Consider the following 16,504-nt stretch of genomic DNA (forward strand, 5'->3'; position numbering starts at 1 on the left):
TTCAGCTCACTGAGGCCTGACACTGAGGAAAGCCATGGCTACAATGGAATCAGGAGACCACATGCTGCTTGGAAAATAAGAGTCTGAATGGGGTAGAGGCAAAGGGATCTGGGGGCACAGATAGACAGAGCAGTAAAAGTAGCGATACAAGTTAACAAAGCCACAAAAAGTGCAAATAAAGCACTGGAGCTCATTTCTAGAGGGATAGAATTGAAAAGCAGGGATGTTATGTTAAACTTGTATTGAACCTTGGTTAGACCGCACTTGGAGCACTGTCAACAATTCTGGTCGCCATATTATAGAAAGGATATACAAGGATGATACCAGACTGAGAGGTTATACCTATCAGGAAAGATTGAACAGGCCGGGGCTCTTTTCTCTAGAACAGAGAAGGCTGAGGAAGGACCTGACAAAGGTCTTAAAGATTATGAACGTTTTGATAGGGTAGATGTAAAGAAGATGTTGATCAGCTTGTGAATCCTTCCACCAATTCACATTATTTCCCAAGGGAAGTGTGTGAAGATACACAAACAACAACAACACCACCCTGTCAGGCTGTTAATCGCCCGGTGAATCCCCTCCTCCACCTCACGCTATTCCCCAAGGGAGGAGTGCGGAGAAACCAAAACATTAAGAGCTGAAGAGAAACAAGGCTGGTTTTCCATTCATTGCCACACCTTCCGGGTGAGATAGGAGCCAGGCACGTTCATGGGAAGGGGCAGCCAAAGAGGGAGTCTCCACATCCTGCTCCTGCACGCACACCAGAGGAGCTGGGAGAAGGTCACTGGGATGTGGTGCGCAGGGGGCAAAGGAGAGAAATCTTAAAAGGAAATGGCCACATCTTCACTCAATCGCTCTGCCAGTTTGGGGGCGGGGAGACGGGAGGAGGTGGAGAGGAGGCGTGGAATAATTTCACCCAGCAACACAGTCACTTCCTCTCCACCCAATTCATTTGTATTAAAATAAGATGGTCAATGCTTCATAATGTTACAATGCAGCCTTCCCCCCGTCCTACCTATCCCATTAGGATTGCAAGACCAGGCACCATGTTGGATGGGGGCCTCTTGCAGCATCGAAAGACACTTACCAAAAGAGTTCCAAACAGCAGTGGACTTCCTCCGGCGAAATCTGCAGCTCTTTATCCTGCGGGCTGCGGCCCTTTGCACGTACACCGAATTCTTCATGATGATGGGGAGATTGGCGTCAATCTCGGCGTTCCTGATACACTCCTCAAAGAATTCTGCGGAAGACAAACATCAAGCAAGAAATTGGGAGCGTTCGCGGGAGAGTGGAAATAACGCAAAGCTTGGCGGCAGGAAAATGCTTGCGGGTTATGCTGTTCGAATTTTGATCGGCCATTTCAGGTTCAGCTCCCCCCCCCACCCACCATCTCATTCTTTCAATGTGCACTTAGCAATGGAACATTCAACCCCTCCAGCCTGCTCCGCCAGTACAAGCCGAGACTCTGCAACTTGTCCTCATAATTTAACCCTTTTATACCACGGTATCTGCAGTGCACCTGTTCCAAGGCCAATATATCCTTCCTCAGGTGTGGGGCCCAGAATGTAGTTTACAACAATTATTACTGCTCGGCTCTGCTTTGAAACTGGGTAAGTCTCATTGAGAACTGCAAGCACTTCAGCAAGTGTGACCATTGGTGGGATTTGTTGTGCCAAACCACTTGTCCTAATTATCTTTTCTGTATTATATGTTGGACTCATTCGATCTTCTTCTCCTCCCCCCCACCCCCCAAGCTTTTCAAAACAGCCATTGATCCAAATTGGAATTCAATACCACGTGTCACTCACTGGGAAGCCCTTCCCACGACACCAACTTCCTCATCTTGGCCGCAGCACCAGGGATGGGTGGGGAGGGAGGGAGGGGTTGCCGAGCAGCAGCCAGGTGCTTCCTCACAAGAGGAAAGCGCCCCCCCTCAGCCACCGCCCCCCGCCCGGATCCTGGGTATGTTACAGCTACGGCACCCAGCGCAAGTGCATCGTGCGACAGAGTTCAGGGAGCAGGACCTACCTACCTGCCCTCTTAGCTCATGGGAGGAGGGACTTCAAACAAAGAGAATAAGAGAGGGAGAGAGAGAACGTCAGAAAGAGGAACGATGGGTCGCCCCGTGGCCTCCTGTCCATCCCCCACTTCATTTGCCCCACCATTGGCGGCCGTGCCTTCAGCTGCCTAGGCCTCTCCACCTCTTTCCTTTAAGACGCTCCTTAAACCTACCTCTTTGACCAAGCTTTTGGTCACCTGTCCTAATATCTCCTTATGTGGCTCATGGCCAAATTTTGTTTGATACCATCCTGTGTAGTGCCTTGGGACGTTTTACTGCATTAAAGGCGCTTAATTCGGAGTTAGGTCCAGTGTGGCTGACACAAACACCTGGGTTTCCAGAAATAGGAGCAGGAGTAGGCCAATCGGCCCCTCGAGCCTGCTCCACCATTCAATAAGATCATGGCTGATCTGATCCTAACCTCAAATCTTCTATCACTCTCCATCCACCCGAACCCATGTGATCTCCCGGGAGAGGCGAAAAACCAGATAAAAAACCCAATGGCCAATTTGGGAGAAAAAAATCTGGGAAATTCCTCTCCGACCCATCTAGGCGATCGAAACTCTTCCAGGAGATCACTCTGTCCCTATATTTTCTACAGTACTTACCTTCTGTAAAGGCGATCTCCACCCCAGCCAGGAACAGGAATAAAACCATCTCCTGAAATCTAACACAGAATTAGAACACAGTAGGAGTAGAACCAGGCTACACGGCCCCTGGGCCCACTCCACTACCCACAGGGCCATGACCATTCCGAACCTAGACTCATGTCCAATTTCCTGCCCGCTCCCCGTAACCCTTAATTCCCTTTACTTCTAGGAAACTATCTGTAGCGTATGTAACCTGTACTACCTTAAGAGGATACCTTAAGGTGATGGACTACTTTTTGATGACTCCTGTACATTGTAGTACCAGTGGTGACCACACCGGTATATAAACCCTGCGGAGCAAAGTGTACCTCAGTTCCGCCCTGACCCTCAATCACTAAAGACCTGTTTACTTACTTCTGTAGTCTGTGTCCTGTTATTCAGTATAACTGCATTTGTAAACACAGACTCAACAGTGGCGACGAGTCTGATCTTACCTAGCGGCAGTTTTGGATCCAAGGAAGCTTCGTCCTCAGAAACGGGCGTCGAAAAAGGGCATCCGCCCTCAACATCCTGCTGAGCACTGCATCGCACGGGAGGCCATCGGGAACCCGGGTTGGTTTTCTGGCCACGAAGTCCAACATCAGTGATCATCCCTTCTACGACAGCGGCGGGTAAGCCCGATCGAGCGGCACGGGGGGGAAGTCGGCCGAGTTGTCAGTGGGAGAAGGGGAGGGAAAACGACGAAAAGGGCGGAGAACACGACCGCAGCCGGTGTCAGGGGCCGGACTGCAATCGGGGCAGAGACGCGCAGCAGCTAGAAAAGCGTTTATGGCCACAAGGTCCGCGGGTGCGGCGGGGCAACAAGAGCAGCAGCGCAAGGAAAATAAAGGACCGCTGGGAAGCGTGGATGGCAACAGCATGGGAATCGCCATCTTGAGTCGGCGGGGGAAGAAGACAAGCGCGGGAAAAGCCGCCAAGCGCGGGAAAAGCCGCCATCTTAAATAAAAATTTAAAAAAGTCATCATATTAAATAATATCTGAAGGGAAAGGAGAAACTCAGCAAGGATGCCAAAAATGGGTAACATCACTGCTTTTGATAACGATGTGGAAGATTGGGCCACTTAGTGGAACGCATCGAAGTTTACTGTACAACGAATGAGGTACCGGATGATAAGAAAGCACTAACCCTATTAAACTCGATGGGTGCAAAGACGTACGGGTTATTAAGGAACCTTGTAACCCCAGACAAACCGGTAGGGAAGAGTTTCGCGGATATTGTTACTATCCTGCAAAAGCATTTAAACCCCACGCCGCTGCTGATAGCGGAACGATTTAAATTCTACAAAAGAATTCAACTTAAAGAAGAAAGCAACGCTGAATTCCTAACAGAACTGCGCAAGTTATCAAAGTACTGCCAGTTCGGAACAGGACTAGCAGACGCACTGAGAGATAAGTTTGTGTGTGGGCTCCTAAGGGAGGGAACCCAGAAGCGACTGCTAGAGGAAAAGGATCTTACGCTGGACAAAGCTTTCAGCATTGCAGCATCCCACGAGGCAGCAGCACGGGGCGCTGCAGAGATACAGCAAAGGCCACTGGAATTCAGTACCAATGAAATGGCATTGGGCGCAGTAAAGTGCTATCGTTGCGGAAGGACAACGCATGACCAGAACCAGTGCTGGTTCAAAGACAAAGAATGCAGGCAATGTGGCAAACTTGGTCACATAGCGAGAGTATGCCGGTCAGGAAAGAAGACCAGCAGCAAAAAGTCATCGCAGGAGAAGTACAAAAAAGTACACAAGGTGACAGAGAACAGTTCGGATGAACAGAAGACGGATTCAGACTCCAGCAGTAAGGAACTGGGTTGTCTGAAAATACATAATGTGGGTAACACAGCAGACCACCAAACTATCTGGGTCATGCTCCGGATAGCAGGAGTCCAAGTGAAGATGGAATTGGACACAGGGTCGGCATTAATGGTCATGAATAAGCAAGATTACAAAAGGTTATTCTCGCACATTCCCCTGAGGGATACGGAGATTGTATTGAAAACATACACGGGGCAAATAGTATACCCCAAAGGAAAGATAAAAGTAAATGTGGTCTACAATGGTAAAGAAAGTCAGAAAATGGACTTGTACGTGTTACCTGATGGAGGTCCGCCACTACTGGGACGGGAATGGATCCGGAGAATAAATGTGGACTGGCATTCCATACAAGCACTGACTGTGGATGCCTGTAAGGAGGACGACGTCAAACCTAAACGACTGTCCAAAATCTTAGACGATGCTAAGGAGGTGTTCCAACAGGGACTTGGAACACTGAAAGGAATTACGGCAACCATCAAGGTTGAAGAACATGCAAACCCAAAATTTTTCAAAGCCTTATGCGATACGACCTGCTGTGGAAGCAGAGCTGGAAGGGCTAGAACGTTCAGGGGTGCTGTCCAAGGTGGACTGGAGTGAATGGGCTACACCCATTGTTCCTGTCATGAAGCGTTCGTTGAGCAACAAGCCGGGGGAACCTGGGAAGGTTCGCATCTGTGGCGATTTCAAGATCACTGTTAATCCAGTTCTGCACACGGTGCAATATCCGCTTCCGCGGATTGAAGATATCTTCGCTTCGCTGTCTGGCGGAAAACACTTCACCAAGATAGACCTGGCGCAGGCGTACCTACAGATGGAAGTTGATGAAGTGTCACGTCAGTATCTCACGATCAACACACATAAGGGCTTATATCGGTATAATAGGCTGGTTTTTGGAGTGGCATCGGCTCCAGCGATTTGGCAAAGGGCCATGGAGCAGGTATTGCAGGGAATCCCAGGCACACAATGCTACCTGGATGACATCCTGATTACAGGAGATAACGATAAGGATCACCTCGCGAATTTGGAGCAGGTGCTCATCAGATTGAAAGAATATGGGCTAAGAGCTAATCGCCAGAAATGCGAGTTCTTTCAAAAGCGAATCTCGTACTGCGGCCACGTCATTGACCAGGAGGGGCTCCATAAGTCACCTGACAAAATCGAAGCTGTTGTCAAAGCTCCAGCACCGGAAAATGTATCCCAGTTGAGGTTGTTCCTCGGGTTGGTTAACTATTACCACAAGTTTCTTCCAAATTTATCCACGGTGTTACACCCGCTAAACACTCTTTTGCAAATGGGAATACCATGGAAGTGGAGCGATGATTGTAAGCGGGCTTTTCAAAAGAGCAAGGCACTGATCACCTCTAAGGAAGTGTTGGCTCACTTTAACCCAACGTTGCCTATTCGCTTAGCTTGTGATGCTTCTCCATATGGTATCGGGGCAGTGCTCTCACATAAGTTTCCAGATGGCTCGGAAAGGCCAGTCGCTTTCGCATCCAGATCATTGACCTCCGCTGAGCGCAACTATGCTCAGATAGATAGGGAGGCTCTCAGCCTCGTGTGGGGAGTTAAGAAATTTAACCATTACCTGCAAGGCCAAAAGTTTACGCTGCTGACAGATCACCAGCCGTTGGTTTCCATTTTCAACCCTAAGAAGGGTGTTCCGGTAATGACGGCGCAGAGGCTTCAGAGATGGTCCCTTTTTCTAGGGGCACATCAATATGATATTGAATTCAAAGGTACAAAGCAACATGGTAATGCTGATGGGCTGTCGCGCCTGCCACTACCTACAGCGGAAGAGGCATCGGCAGTTGACCCTGTCGAGATATTTCACTCGACCATCATCGAATGCTTACCAGTCACCAATGCGGGTATTGAGAGAGAGACCCGAAATGACCCGACACTGTCTCGGGTCTACGACTTGACAGTGAAGGGATGGCCAGCACATGGCGAACCACTGTTACCAGCATTCTCAGCCAGACGAGAACAGCTGTCCGTATGTCAAGGAACATTGATGTATGGAATAAGGGTGATTATTCCTCCTAAATTAAGGGAGAGAGTTCTAAAAGCATTGCACAAAGGTCATCTGGGGGGAGTCAAGATGAAAAGCCTTGCTAGGGCTTATGTGTGGTGGCCAGGTATCGACAAACAAATGGAGGATCTGACTAAAAGCTGCTCAGGGTGCCAAAAAGTTCAGAACGCACCTTCAATTGCACCGCTGCATCCATGGGAATGGCCTTCAGCCCCATGGCAACGTGTGCATATCGACTTTGCAGGTCCATTCATGGATTCCATGTTTTTGATAGCAGTAGACGCACATTCTAAATGGCCAGAAGTGATTAAGATGTCGACCACTACCTCTGAGAAGACGATTGCAGTTCTAAGAACCATATTTGCAAGGAATGGATTGCCGGAGCAAATATGTTCAGACAATGGACCACAGTTCATGTCAGAAGAATTCCAGAAATTCATGAAAAAGAATGGGGTGAAACACTATACATCTGCCCCATATCATCCGGCTACAAATGGGTTGGCCGAGAGATTTGTGCAAACGTTCAAAAAGGCGATAAAGGCCATGAGTGAAGATTATATTCCACTACAACACAAGGTGGACAATTTCCTAATGGCGTATTGAAACGCCACGCATGCAGTGACAAATCAAAGCCCTGCCATAATGTTCTATAACAGAAGGCTGCGGTCCCGGTTGGATTTGTTAAACCCAATGTGCGACGGGAAGTCGAAAACAAGCAATTCCAGCATGTAAGTAAAAAGGCCACTCGTAGTTTTGAAATAGGACAACCAGTGTTGGCCAGGGACTATAGGGATGATAAATAGCAACCTGGGACAATTCGTGCACGACAAGGACCCTTGATGTACATGGTAGACGTTGGAGAGAACGTAATACGATGTCATGCTGACCAACTTGTGGAATCGAGAACAAGGGTCGACCCCATGTCTACGGCAGAGACACCAGTTGAAGAACTTATTGAGCCTGTAGCATCTACCTCAGACTCGAACGTATTGGATGATGTTAAATCCATAGGAGATCAAGTGGATGAGTCACCCCAGCAACGGGAACCAGAGATCCCTGAAAGGCGTTATCCGGGCCGGATCAGGAGGCCTCCTCAGAGACTGAATCTTTGAACAGTTCATAGAGTCATAGAGTTTTACAGCACAGAAAGAGGCCCTTCGGCCCATCGTGTCTGCGCCGCCCATCCATCCCTGTCCAGTCTAATCCCATTTTCCAGCATTTGGTCCATAGCCTTGTATGCAATGGCATTTCAAGTGCTCATCCAAATGCTTCTTGAATGTTGTGAGGGTTCCTGCCTCTACCACCCTTTTAGGCATTGAGTTCCACATTCCAACCAACCTCTGGGTGAAAAAGTTCCTCCTCAAATCCCCTCTAAATCTCCTGCCCCTTACCCTGAATCTATGCCCCCTTGTTATTGACCCCCCTACTAAGGGGAAAAGTTCCTCTTTGTCTACCCTATCTATGCCCCTCATCATTTTGTACACCTCAATCAGGTCCCCCCTCAGCCTTCTTTGCTCCAAGGAAAACAACCCCAGCCTGTTTAGTCTTTCTTCATAGCTGAGGCGCTCCATCCCAGGTAACATCCTGGTGAATCTTCTCTGCACCCTCTCCAAAGCAATCACATCCTTCCTATAGTGAGGTGACCAGAACTGCACACAGTACTCCAGCTGTGGCCTCACCGGCGTTTTGTACAGCTCCATCATAACCTCCCTGCTCTTATATTCTATGCCTCGGCTAATGAAGGCAAGTATCCCATATGCCTTTTTAACCACCTTATCTACCTGTTCCGCTGCCTTCAGGGATCTATGTACATGTACACCAAGGTCCCTCTGACCCTCTGTACTTCCTAGGGTCCTACCACTCATTGTGTATTCCCTTGCCTTATTTGTCCGTCCAAAATGCATCACCTCGCACTTTTCAGGGTTAAATTCCATTTGCCACTTTTCCGCCCATCTGACCAACCCGTTTATATCGTCCTGTAGCCTGAGGCATTCCTCCTCGCAATTTACCACCCCACCAATTTTCGTGTCATCTGCGAACTTACTGATCATACCTTTTACATTCTCATCCAAATCATTTATGTAGATCACAAACAACAAGGGACCCAGCACCGATCCCTGAGGTACCCCACTGGACACAGGCTTCCAGTCACAAAAGCAACCTTCGACCATCACCCTCTGCCTCCTGCCACTCAGCCAGTTTAGGATCCAACGCGCCAAGGCACCTTGGATCCCATGGGCTCTTACCTTCTTGACCAGTCTCCTATGCGGGACTTTGTCAAAAGCTTTACTGAAGTCCATGTAAACCACATCCACAGCATTTCCCTCATCCACCCCCCTAGTCACCCCCTCGAAAAATTCAATCAGATTTGTCAGACATGACTTACCCTTGACAAAGCCATGCTGACTATCCCCGATTAATCCTTGCCTCTCCAAGTGGAGACTAATTTTGTCCCTCAGAATTTTTTCCAATAATTTCCCTACCACAGATGTTAGGCTCACTGGCCTGTAATTCCCTGGTTTATCCCTGCTACCCTTCTTGTATAATGGTACTACATTAGCTGTTCTCCAGTCCTCTGGTACATCCCCTGTGGCCAGAGAGGTTCTGAAAATTTGTGTCAGAGCCCCTGCAATCTCCTCCTTTGCCTCCCACAGCAGCCTGGGATACATCTCGTCCGGGCCTGGGGATTTATCCACTTTTTGGCCTGCTAAAACCGCTAGCACCTCCTCCCTCTCGATGCTAATATGTTCAAGTATGTCACAGTCCCCTTGCCCGATTTCTATGTCCGCATCGTCTTTCTCCATAGTGAACACAGATGCAAAAAATTCATTTAAAACCCCGCCTACATCATCTGGCTCTACACACAGATTGCCACTTTGGTCCCTAATGGGCCCTACCCTTTCCCTGGTTATCCTCTTGCCCTTAATATACTTATAAAACATCTTAGGATTTTCCTTTATTTTGCTCGCCAGTGTTATTTCATGGCCCCTCCTCGCCCTCCTAATTTCTTTTTTAAGTATGCCCCTGCACTTTTTATACTCCTCTAGGGCTTCTTCTGTCTTTAGTCTTTTGTAACTGCCAAAAGCCCCCCTTTTATTTCTAATGCATTTTTGTATATCCCTTGTCATCCAAGGTTCCCTTTGCTTGTTGGTCCCACCCTTGACCTTTACAGGAACATGTTGGCGTTGTACTCTCTCTATTTCCCTTCTGAAAGTCTCCCACTGTTTTGATGTGGATTTTCCTATAAGTAGCTGCTCCCAGTTCACTTTGGCCAGATCCTGCCTTATCATATTAAAATCGGCCTTCCCCCAATTTAGAACCCTTATTTCCGGGCCGTCTTTGTCTTTTTCCATGACCACCTTAAATCTCACCGAATTATGGTCACTGTTGCCAAAATGCTCTCCTACTGATACTTCCACCACTTGCCCGGCTACATTCCCCAGAATTAGGTCCAGTACCGCCCCCTCTCTTGTAGGACTTTCTACATGTTGGCTCAAAAAGCTCTCCTGGATGCACTTTAAGAATTCTGCACCCTCTAAGCCTTTCACACTCTGACTATCCCAATTTATATTGGGGAAGTTGAAATCCCCCACTATTATTACCCTATTATTTTCACACTTCTCTGAGATTTGCCTACATATCTGTTCCTCTATCTCCCCCTGACTGTTTGGGGGCCTATAGTACACTCCCAGCAAAGTGCTTGCCCCCTTTTTGTTTTTAAGTTCTACCCATAAGGCCTCATTAGAGGAACCCGCTAATATATCATCCCTCCTTACAGCAGTAATTGACTCCTTAATTAATATTGCAACACCCCCTCCCCTTTTACACCCCCCTCTGTCTCGCCTGAAGATTCTATACCCCGGAATATTGAGCTGCCAGTCCTGACCCTCCCTCAACCATGTCTCCGTGATAGCAACAATATCGTACTCCCATGTGCTCAACAACAACTTCAGTTCATCCACCTTATTTGCAAGACTCCTTGCATTAAAATAAATGCCTTCCAGCCCTGCCATATTCCCTTTTGCCTTCACATATTTGCTCTTGTGTCTAAATTGTATATATGTTATCCATGTAGTGTATTAATTTGGGGTGTCCACTGTTAAGCTAAAAGGGGAGGAATTGTAGTGTATGTAACCTGTACTACCTTAAGAGGATACCTTAAGGGGATGGACTACTTTTTGATGGCTCCTGTACATTGTAGTACCGGTGGTGACCACACCGGTATATAAACTATTATTATGTCCGTGAATGATTGAGACACGGACAGCAGGAGTTGAACAAAAACACGTCTTTACTGGTGGAAGTCAATAGTGAAACTAAAACAACAGAGGCTCACTAGCGCCTTTTATACAGGGGTGGTCACTGCCGGAACTGCAGTCTGAGACCAGTTATTCTCTTAAAGGTACATACACAACATAAACCCTGCGGAGCAAAGTGTACCTCAGTTCCGCCCTGACCCTCAATCACTAAAGACCTGTTTACTTACTTCTGTAGTCTGTGTCCTGTTATTCAGTATAACTGCATTTGTAAACACAGACTCAACACTATCTATTTCTGTTTTAAATTTATTTAATGATGTAGCTTCCACAGCTTTCTGAGGCAGCAAATTCCACAAACCTACCAACCTCTGAGTGAAGAAGTTTCTCCTCATCTCAGTTTTGAAAGAGCAGCCCCTTATTTTAAGATTATGCCCCCTAGTTCTAGTTTCACCCATCATTGGGAACATCCTCACCGCATCCACCCGATCAAGCCCCTTCACAATCTTATATGTTTCAATGAGATCGCCTCTCATTCTTCTGAACTCCAATGAGTAGAGTCCCAATCTACTCAACCTCTCCTCAAATGACCACCCCCTCATCCCCGGGATTAACCGAGTGAACCTTCTTTGTACTGACTCGAGAGCAAGTATGCTGATCCTCCCCAGGCTATATACAAAGAGTTGGGCTTTTGTAAGAAGGAAAGACTTGCATTTATATAGCGCCTTTCACAACCTCAGGACGTCCCAAAGTGCTTTGGTACTTTGGAAGTGTTGTAATGTGGGAAACGCGGCAGCTAATTTGTGCACAGCAAGCTCCCACAAACAGCAATGTGATAATGACCAGATAATCTGTTTTGTAATGATGTTGATTGAGGGATAAATATTGTCCAGGACACCGGAGATAACTCCCCTACTCTTCTTCCAGTAGTGTCATGGGATCTTTTACATCCACTCGAGAGAGCAGACGGGGCCTCAGTTTAACGTCTCATCAGAAAGACGGCACCTCCGACAGTGCAGCACTCCCTCAGCACTGCACTGGAGTGTCAGCCTGGATGATGTGCTCAAGTCTCTGGAGTGGGACTTGAATCCACAGCCTCCTGACTCAGAGGGAGAGTGCTGCCCACTGAGCCACAGCTGACAATGTGTAAGTGCATTTTAGGACATCCCTTACTGTAACCGCCGTCACTTACTTCTCAGCTCACCCACGTCCCCTTTCATTAGCTCGTTTTTCTCCATCGTGCGTTCGGTTGAGTTGAGGCCTTGCTCCAACCGCTGCAAGGCTTCCTCTGCCTCCTGCAGCCTCCGCTCCAGTTCTGCACGAGACTTGATCTCCTCCTAGCACAAGGAACAAGGTGCAACTTCAATTAGAAAGTGGTATGAAGAACCATCTGTCCCTCTCGGGCCTGCGTGTCTCGAAGATGCAGTATGTATATGGACGCTCTGCAGATCCAATCTGTATGTAGCAGTCTACGTATATACACAGTCTGGCTGATACAAGTGCAACATATATTCTGCAACTTGTAAAGTTTGCTTTATAACACACTCCTGTCTAGACGATACAGTGTCGCGTTCTGTAGGCTTTTCTTGGCTGCTGCTCTGCACTGGACAATGAGTGCAGCGTTGATGAAGATTCATAGATCTCTTTTCCCCTCCTTTGAGCTATTTCAGCACCACTCACAGTACTGTGGTTCCCCAGGTTTCTCTCCCAGGGCAGTCCTTGGTGCTTTTCCATCTTATCATTTTTGGCCCACTCACATACTTTGCCCAAGTTGTGTCAGCTGTGGCTCAGTGGGTAGCACCCTCGCCTCGGAGTCAGGAGGCTGTGGATTCAATTCCCACTCCAGGGACTTGAGCACATATTGTAGGCCGACACTCCAGTGCAGTGCTGAGGGAGTGCTGCAGTGTCGGAGGTGCCGTCTTTCGGATGAGACGTTAAGCCGAGGCCCCGTCTGCTCTCTCAAGTGGATGTAAAAGATCCCATGGCACTATTTTGAAGAAGAGCAGGGGAATTCTCCCCGGTGTCCTGGCCAATATTTATCCCTCAACCAACATAACAAAAACAGATTATCTGGTCATTATCACATTGATGTTTGTAGGAGCTTGCTGTGCGCAAATTGGCTGCCACATTTCCTACATTACAACAGTGACTGCACTCCAAAAGAACTTCATTGGCTGTAAAGTGCTTTGGGACATCCGGTGGTCGTGAAAGGCGCTATACAAATGCAAGTCTTTCTTTCTTCTTACCTCACTCTGTAATTTCTGAGCTGCCTCACTGATTCTCTTGGTTTCGATTCACCCGAGATCTTGGCCAATTTGCGCTGAATCCCTGAACCCAAGTCATTGATATAAATGAGAAACAGCAAAGGGTCCCAAGACTAATCTCTGGGGTACTCCACTCAATACTCCCTCCTCTCCCTGGCCCAACACACCTCCTCTAATTACCTGTTACGTTCTACCCTTCAGCTAATTTCTTATCCATTCCCACAGTCCACCCTGAATCCCTCCAGCTTTGAGCTTAACTAACCCCATCTCTGTAACCACCTCCAGCCCTTAAAGTCAAGGAGGTTGCTCAGGTTGGTCCTTCCCCTCTGAACCTATGTTGGCTGCTGTTGACCAGGTTATTAGTGCACAGATTATCCACAATCAAACGTAGCTCTGATTATCCACAGTCAGCTTTATTGTCTCAGCGGTTTCTCCCAGCCTCTCGCTGGGCTACGGTTCCGTGGAGCCAGTGATTATCAGTGCATCTCACTCGAGCTGCTAATGGTTCAGGTGCGAGCTTTCTCAATCCAGTGTTTGCAGGCTGTTTGACCACATGGGGCTTCGCAGCCGCGCCCGATCCTCTCCTCACCTGCCTTCTACCTCTGCAGGGGTGGCTGTAACGTGATCAGGATGAGGAACCCTGGCCAATTCTTTGAACTTCTCTAGTCTGGGGTGGGCGTGATCTCGGTAAATGACATGACTCCCCCCCCCTCACCCCACCACCAGCTGAGACCCGCCCACTCGGCACAGACCAGGCTTTTTAGCACTGAGCTGGCGAGTTGGCTGCTCTAATACTGCTTAGCTGCAAGGCTCTATTTGTAAAGTTCAGCACATCAGTCAAAAATATTTTCCAACCTTTAGACATGAGAGTGACACGTGATCATGTGACTATGTGTGGGAGTCCCCTGGTGCAAACTTCAGTACTATTGATGTGTAAGGAAAAAGCTGCCAATAACCCGACCTTGATTACGAATTGGTGGGATTGAAGATTTGATATGTGCGTTACTGAAAATGAACGACTAGTTATGGTTAACTATCCAGAGCAGGAATTTGGAAAGAAATAGAGCCTCACCACTTGCCCTCCCCTCTCACAGCTCTGTCCTCCCGATGGTGCTGATTAATGCGGGGGGGTCAATTGCTGTATCAGGCCCCATTCTTCATTTGTGAGCCTGCGCACAAGTGGCGGACTATTCAACTGCAGAAGGAATCACAGCCCAGCTTGAAGCTTTCCTCATTCTCTTAGTGGTAATTTTGTGATCCGTCACTCCCAGTGAGTATTGGATGGAGAGAAGGCCACCCAGGCCCTCTTACCCCTTGTATCCATACAATGTACCATTGGTGGCTGGGAATCGGAGGCGTTCAGTCTCCGAGGGGGCAGTTTGTGTGAATCTTCATTCTGTGTTTGCCTGCCTTCCTTATCTTGCCCAGGTATCACTTTCACGTACCCGGCATGGGTTCTCGACGTGTCCAATCTCTGGGTCGTGAGAGGGAATCTACTCTAACTAATGGGGTGTCGCAAGGATCAGTGCTGGGGCCCCAGCTATTTACAATCTATATCAATGACTAAGATGAAGGGTGTAATGTATCCAAGTTTGCTGATGATACAAAGCTAGGTGGGACAGTAAGCTGTGAGGAGGACACAGAGTCTGCAAAGGGATATAGATAGACTAAGTGAGTGGGGAATAAGGTGGCAGATGGAGTATAATGTAGGGAAATGTGAGGTTATTCACTTTGGTAGGAAGAATAGAGAAACAGAATATTTTTAAATGGTGAGAAACTATTAAATGTTGGTGTTCAGAGAGATCTAGGTGTCCTCGGACAGGAAACACAGAGAGGTAGCAGCAGGTAAGAAAGAAAGACTTGCAATTCTATAGCACCTTTCACGACCACCGGACGTCTCAAAGCGCTTTACAGCCAATGAAGTACTTTTGGAGTGCAGTCACTGTTGTAATATGGGAAACGCGGCAGCCAATTTGCGCACAGCAAGCTCCCACAAATGTGATAATGGCCAGATAATCTGTTTTTCTTATGTTGATTGAGGGATAAATATTGGCCAGGACACCGGGAATAACTCCCTCCTCTTCTTCGAAATAGTGCCATGGGGACTTTTACATCCCCCTGAGAGAGCAGACAGGGCCTCGGTTTAATGTCTCATCCGAAAGACGGCACCTCTGACAGTGCAGCACTCCACTGGAGTGTCAGCCTAGATTTTTGTGCTCGAGTGGGACTTGAAACCACAACCTTCTGACTCAGAGGCGAGTGTGCTACCCACTGAGATACAGCTGAAGGCAAATGGCATGTTGGCCTTTATTGCAAGGGGGTTCGAGTACAAGAGTAAGGAAGTCTTGCTACAATTGTACAGGGCCTTGGTGAGACCACACCTGGAGTACTGCGCACAGTTTTGGTCTCCTTATATAAGGAAGGATATACTTGCCTTGGAGGCGGTGCAACGAAGGTTCACTCGATTGATTCCTGGGATATGGGGCTGTCCTATGATGAGAGATTGTGTAGAATGGGCCGATACTCTATGGAGTTTAGAAGAATGAGAGGTGATCTCACTGAAACATACAAGATTCTGAGGGGGATTGACAGGGTAGATGCTGAGAGGTTGTTTCCCCTGGCTGGAGAATCTAGAACTAGGGGGCGTAGCCTCAGGATAAGGGGTCGGCCATTTAAGACCGAGATGAAGAGGAATTTCTTCACTCAGGGGGTTGTGAATCTTTGGAATTCTCCAAAGGCTGTGGATGAACATAAGAACATAAGAAATAGGAGCAGGAGTAGGCCAATCGGCCCCTCGAGCCTGCTCCGCCATTCAATAAGATCATGGCTGATCTGATCCTAACTGCCAATCCACTATCACAGAACCATCTCCTGCATCTAACAGAATTAGACACACGAAATAGGAGCAGGATCAGGCTACACGGCCCCTGGGCCCGCTCCGCTACCCACAGGGCCATGACCGATCCGAACCTAGACTCATGTCCAAATTCCTGCCCGCTCCCCGTAACCCTTAATTCCCTTTACTTCTAGGAAACTGTCTATTTCTGTTTTAAATTTATGTAATGATGTAGCTTCTACAGCTTTTTGGGGCAGCATATTCCATGGACCTACCACCCTCTGAGTGAAGTAGTTCCTCCTCATCTCAGTTTTGAAAGAGCAGCCCCTTATTCTAAGACTATGCCCCCTAGCTCTAGTTTCACCCATCATCGGGAACATCTTCCCTGCATCCACCCGATCCCACCCCTTCACAATCTTAGATGTTTCAATAAGATCGCCTCTCATTCTTCTGAACTCCAATGAGTAGAGTCCCAATCTACTCAACCTCTCCTCATATGTCCATCCCCTCATCCCCGGGATTAACCGAGTGAACCTTCTTTGTACTGACTCGAGAGCAAGTATGTCCTTTCTTAAGTATGGACACCAAAACTGTATGCAGTATTC

The 16,504-nt window shown here is 47.9% G+C and overlaps 1 protein-coding gene across 1 annotated transcript in view; it reads right to left on the reverse strand.

Annotated features, from left to right (window-relative positions):
* Window positions 1-16,504, reverse strand: part of LOC147109681 (pleckstrin homology domain-containing family D member 1-like) — a 91,930-nt gene that overhangs the window by 52,783 nt on the left and 22,643 nt on the right. The window contains exons 5-6 of the mRNA XM_086002349.1: window positions 11,992-12,136; window positions 1,088-1,240 (exon numbers count right to left, since the gene is read on the reverse strand). Of these exons, the coding sequence (XP_085858475.1) occupies window positions 1,088-1,240; window positions 11,992-12,136 (298 nt within the window). The remainder of the gene's footprint in view (window positions 1-1,087; window positions 1,241-11,991; window positions 12,137-16,504) is intronic.

The sequence above is a fragment of the Somniosus microcephalus genome, chromosome 12, assembly GCF_052327205.1.
Source record: "Somniosus microcephalus isolate GS21.2 chromosome 12, FLI_Smic_1.0, whole genome shotgun sequence".
Lineage (NCBI taxonomy): Eukaryota > Metazoa > Chordata > Chondrichthyes > Squaliformes > Somniosidae > Somniosus > Somniosus microcephalus.